The 5,913-nt window shown below is 40.7% G+C and overlaps 1 protein-coding gene across 1 annotated transcript; it reads left to right on the top strand.

Moving 5' to 3' along the window:
- Nucleotides 1-2,248: 2,248 nt before the first annotated feature.
- Nucleotides 2,249-3,193, top strand: LOC139176123 (olfactory receptor 6B9-like). The gene has a single exon (XM_070767582.1). The coding sequence runs from the start codon at nucleotides 2,249-2,251 to the stop codon at nucleotides 3,191-3,193; it is 945 nt and encodes a 314-aa protein (XP_070623683.1).
- The last annotated feature ends 2,720 nt before the right edge of the window (nucleotides 3,194-5,913 follow it).

The following is a 5,913-nucleotide window of genomic DNA, read 5'->3' on the forward strand; positions in this document are numbered from 1 at the left end:
AAACTGATACTAAAATCTTGCTCTGACCCTAAAATCAATGTTCTTAACTGGTGTGCAAAGGTGAGTGTGTGAGAAATTGTATAGCTGATGATTAAAATGTGAAATGTTACACACATCCCAAAGAGTAGGTGCCACTATATTGGTGCAACTTCCTATGGGGATCTCAAAATTGATCCTTTTCCTTAGAAATAGCATTTGGTCAAAGGCACTGAGGAACTGGGCAAAGAGCTCCTTACTAGTAAACTAGATCAGGAGTGAATGAAGGGATATCAGGCTGATGGTAAGAGGCAGTCTCTTCCCACTCAATAAGCACTGAGTTCTGCTGATGTGTGCTACTCTGGAAAGGAGGTGGTAGTGCCAATAAAATGTATTTCTGCATCTCAGTATTCAGTCCCTTGCCACAAGCCATGGTCAGAAGATAGGTAGTCCTGTGAAATTTCTGGGCAAACCTTGATTGACCTCCAATCCTTCACATGACAAGTGAATAGTATGGTTGACAAAAAATTTGGCAGAAAGAATGATTAACGGTTTGAAGATAGGACTAACTTCAGCTTTATGGAAAAGGGAGGCATTTAATGGATATACATAGCATTTATGTGTTTTCAAGCTGTGAATCTGTGGTGACCTCATTCCTTGCTTGCTGGCTTGGTTGCTAAGTTGCTCAGTCATGTCTGACTTTTTGTGACCCCATGGGCTGTAGCCCACCAGGCTCCTCTGTCCATGGGATTCTCTAGGCAAGAATACTGGAGTGGGTTGCCATTTCCTTCTCCAGGGGATCTTCCTGACCCAGGGATTGAACCTGTATCTCTTATGTCTATTGCATTGATAGGTGGGTTCTTTACCACTAACACCACCTGGGAAGCCCTCATTCCTTAATACAGATTAAAACAGTTTTACTAGCTCATGAATAGTTCTGCCCTCTCATGGTATAAGACCCATCTCTCTATGTACTGCATTCATGTTCCTTCCTGTCTTTCCTCCCACTCAGAGCCAGAACTTGAGGTAATGACAGATATTTAGAGAGCCTGACCTACCAAGTATTCTATCCAGTGTTCTCATATCTGGTGGATATGCTTGCTATAAAAGTACCCTGGTTGTGCAAAGCCAGGGTGTATCCAAAAATGTATAGCCTGATAGACCAGAGTCTCCTGCGACTAAAGATGCTGAGATCACATTCCTCTGCACCTTACCTATTTCTTTTGCATCTCAAGGCTCCAAGGGATTGATTCATTAGTTTACTTTTTAATTCATGTTTGTTTAACATTAATGTGTTTGCAAATCATTGTCATAGGCACTGCTCATGGTCATAAAGGACAGAGTCCGAGTTTTGGAAAATTGCAGTGTGGTAGAGAAAAGTCTCAAGGTGTAGGGGGTTTGTGCACGGGAAACAAATGCTGTTGACTAGACATTTGACCTAGACACTTGACCTCGATTTGGTGAGATGACCCTTAGATAAAACCCCGAACTTTGAAATTAGCAGATAAAGATTGGGGAATGGGCATAGCCACAAGAGGGAAAAGTCATGCAAAGTGTGAGAGCAATCACAGTGAGCTTGGGGAGAAAGTAGCTGAGTATGTCTCAAACGTAGTATACCAGTTATGAGGGTCAAAAGAGATGAGGCTAGGGCAATAGGTTGGGGTCAAATTAGAGAAAGCCTATGTGTAGTGACAAAAACTCTTTCCTTTTTTATCTAAAAGCAATTAGAGAGTCATTAAGGAATTATCCAAGAATTATTATTGATTTTTTAATTTCCACAGACTCTACTCTGAAGAAACTGTGTGGGATTATTGGACTATGGGCAATAAATCACTTCGATATTGATTCCTTGAGCGTTCTCTGACATGTTGTCCTACACATTTCCTTTCAGGCAGAAAAAAATGTCTTTGTGCTGTGAGTTTCTAAGTAAAGAGACCTGAAACCAGCAAAGGAGACACTATCAGTCCATGGTCATGGACAAAGGAGTCAGGCATGACATGGAGAGTGACATTCAAATATTTCATCAGGTGAGGAAAGTTACAGACTGGAGTGCACTTTGATTCTGGGATATTTTCATAACAAATAAAAAAATCTTTGATGGAAAAGTATGCTTCACGTTGGAAAATGACTTCATACTAACAGAGATTATTTTATGAGTCTCATTCCCAGGAAAGACTGATTTATTAACTTATACTGGTCTCCTCTTCAATGCCATAGTCATTTATTTGTGATGTTGTCATAGAAGACTTCCTGCCTCTCAGAGCTCTTAGTCATGCTGGGGAGAAACATCACTCTGGTGAGTGAGTTCATCCTGGTGGGCTTCCCCACCGCCCCCTGGCTGCAGGTCCTGCTCTTCTCCCTCTTCCTTGTGGTTTACTTGCTGGTGGTAGTAGAGAATCTTGCCATCATGCTCACTGTCTGGGTCACTGGCTCCCTCCATAAGCCCATGTACTATTTCCTGAGTAGCCTGTCCTTCCTGGAGGTCTGGTATGTCTCTGTCACCGTCCCCAAGATGCTGGATGGATTCCTCCTGCAGAGACGGTGCATCTCCTTCACAGGCTGCATGACCCAGCTGTACTTCTTTATCTCGCTTGCTTGCACGGAGTGTGTACTTCTGGCAGCCATGGCCTATGACCGCTATGTGGCCATCTGCCACCCTCTCAGGTACCCAGTCATCATGACCACAGGTCATTGTGTACAGCTGGTGGCTTTTTCCTATATGAGTGGTTTCATGGTCTCTGTATTCAAGGTCTATTTTATTTCACATGTCACTTTCTGTGGCTCCAATGTCATGAACCACTTTTTCTGTGACATCTCACCAATCCTCAAACTGGCCTGCAAAGACATGTCCACAGCTGAGCTAGTGGACTTTGCTTTGGCTGTTGTCATTCTTGTCTTCCCTCTCGCCACTACCATCCTCTCCTATGTCTACATTGTCTCCGCCATTCTGCGTATACCCTCCACCCAGGGAAGGAAGAAGGCCTTCTCCACCTGTGCATCCCACCTCACGGTAGTCATAATTTATTACACAGCCATGATTTTCATGTATGTTCGGCCCAGAGCTATTGCTTCATTTAATTCCAACAAGCTAATCTCGGCTGTGTATGCAGTCCTCACACCCATGTTAAATCCATTCATCTACTGTCTGAGGAACCAGGAAGTCAAGAATGCTATCAAAAAGACAGTGGGTGTTGGCCAGTGCTTCCTGCTCAGCTGAGGTCTGCTGCCTTGAGGAGGAGACTGATCCAGCAAGGAAGTCATTCCCTTCCAATTGGGAAGTCAACACTTCCAATGGTTGTGCATGCTTACTTGCTCTATAGATCTAGATTCTTAAAGTAATCACAACATTTGAAGACAGAAAAAATTTAAAAACAGAAACAAAACACATTATTTACTGCTTTAATCTTTTGTTGATGTTATTTAGTCACTCAATCTTGTCTCTTTGTGACCCATGGACTGCAGTAGACCAGGCCTCCCTCCCTGTTCTTCACCATCTCCCGGAGCTGCTCAAACTCATATCCACTGAGTCGGTGATGCCATCAAATCATCTTGTCCTCTGTCATCCCCTTCTCCTCCTGCCTTCAATCTTTCTCAGCATCAGGGTCTTTTCTAATAAGTTGGCCCTTTGCATAAGGTGGCCAAAGTATGGGAGCTTCAGCTTCAGCATCAGTCCTTCTAATGAATATTTGGGATTGATTTCCTTTAGAATGGACTGGTTTGATCTCCTTGCAGTCCAAGGGACTCTCAAGAGTCTTCTCCAACAGCACAGTTCAAAAGCATCAATTCTTTGTCATTCAGCTCTCTTTATGGTCCAAGTCTTACATCCATACATGACTACTGGAAAAACCATAGCTTTGACTAGATGGACATTTGTCAGCAAAGTAACATCTCTGCTTTTTAACACACTGTCTAGCTTTGTCATAGCTTTTCTTCCAAGGATCAAGTGTTTTTTAATTTTGTGGCTGCAGTCACCATATGCAATCATTTTGGAGCCCAAGAAAATAAATTCTGTCACTGTTTCATTGCCATGAAGTGATGGGACCAGATGCCATCATCTTAGTTTTTTGAATGTTGAGTTTTAAGCCAGCTTTTTCACTCTCCTCTTTCACTTTCAACAGAGGCTCTTTAGTTTCTCTTCACTTTCTGCCACAAGGGTGTTGTCACCCTCATATCTGAAGTTATGATATTTCTCCCAGCAATCTTGATTCCAGCTTGTGCTACATCCTGCCTGACATTTCACAGAATGTACTCTGCATATAAATTAAATAGGTGACAATATACAGCCTTGACGTACCCTTTTCCTAATTTTGAAGCAGTTGATTGTTCCATGTCCAGTTCTAACTCTTGCTTCTTGAACTGCATACAGATTTCTCAGGAGGCAGGTCAGGTGGTATGGTATTCCCATCTCTTGAAGAATTTTCCACAATTTGTTGTGATCCACATAGTCAAATGCTTTAGCATAGTCAATGAAGCAGATGTTTTTCTGGAATTCTCTTCTTTGTCTATGATTCAATGGATGTTGGCAATTTGATCTCTGATTCCTCTGCCTTTTGTAAATCCAGCTTGAACATCTGGAAGTTTTTAGTTCACGTACTGTTGAGACCTGGCTTGGAGAATTTTGAGCATTACTTTGCTAGTATGTGAAATGAGTGCAATTGTGTGGTAGTTTAAACATTTTTTTGGCATAGCCCTTCTTTGGGATTGGAATAAAAACTGACCTTTTCCAATCCTGTGGCCACTGCTGAGTTTTCCATATTTGTTGGCATATTGAGTGCAGCACTTTCACAGCATCATCTTTTAGGATTTGAAATAGCTCAGCTGGAATTCCATTACCTCTACTAGCTTTGTTCATAGTAATGCTTCCTAAGGCTCACTTGACATCACATTCCAGGATGTCTAACTCTAGGTGAGTGATCACATCATCATGGTTATCTGGGTCATGAAGATCTTTTTTGTATAGTCTGTGTATTCTTGCCACCTCTTCTTAACATCTTTTGCTTCTTTCAGTTACACACTGTTTCTGTCCATTGTTGTGCTCATCTTTGCATGATTGTTCCCTTGGTATCTCTAGTTTTCTTGAAGAGATCTCTAGTCTTTTCCATTCTATTGTTTTCCTTTATTTCTTTGCATCGTTCACCCAGGAAGGCTTTCTTATCTCTCCTTGCTATTCTTTGGAATGCTGCATTCAGATGGGTATATCTTTCCTTTTTTCCTTTGCCTTTTGCTTTTCTTTTCTCAGTGATTTGTAAGGCTTCCTCAGACAGTCATTTTGCCTTTTTGTTTTCTTTTTCTTGGAGATGGTTTTGATCACCACCTCCTATACAATGTCATGAAACTCTGTCCCTAGTTTCAGGCACTCTATCAGAGCTAATATCTTGAATCTATTTGTCACTTTCACTATATAATCTTTAATCTTTGAATGTATTTAATATGCACTGTATATGACAATATATTCCTTGAAATGAGAGAGCAACAGTAAATACGAACATATGTAAAATGGTTTTATTAACACTTTACACAAGATAGTCTATTTTATTCTCAAAATGCCTCCATGAGTTAGTTGTGATTAGATACTTGATTTTAAATATCAGGAAAGTGAAACATACACAGAGATATTTAAATAAGTTACCTGAAATTGTGTACATAATAAATATCAAAACCATTATTTGAACCCAAAGAATCTAGCTTTTAACCACTGTGTTAAGTAATATATGAGTCTGTGATCATAGCTCTCAGAGAGACTTTTGTTAACAACATTGATGTCTCGATCAAGCAATTCAGTACATAAGATTTGTAAATGTGATGAAAAGACATGATGGTGTGGTAGTGATGGTGATGATAGTTCTCTTTGCAATTACATTGTGCTATTTATGATCAACTACCATTGATAATAATAATAATTTTGAGCATTTCTCAGTTCTCATCCATGTTTGAAAG

This window comes from Bos indicus, chromosome 15, assembly GCF_029378745.1.
Source record: "Bos indicus isolate NIAB-ARS_2022 breed Sahiwal x Tharparkar chromosome 15, NIAB-ARS_B.indTharparkar_mat_pri_1.0, whole genome shotgun sequence".
NCBI classification, from domain to species: Eukaryota; Metazoa; Chordata; class Mammalia; order Artiodactyla; family Bovidae; genus Bos; species Bos indicus.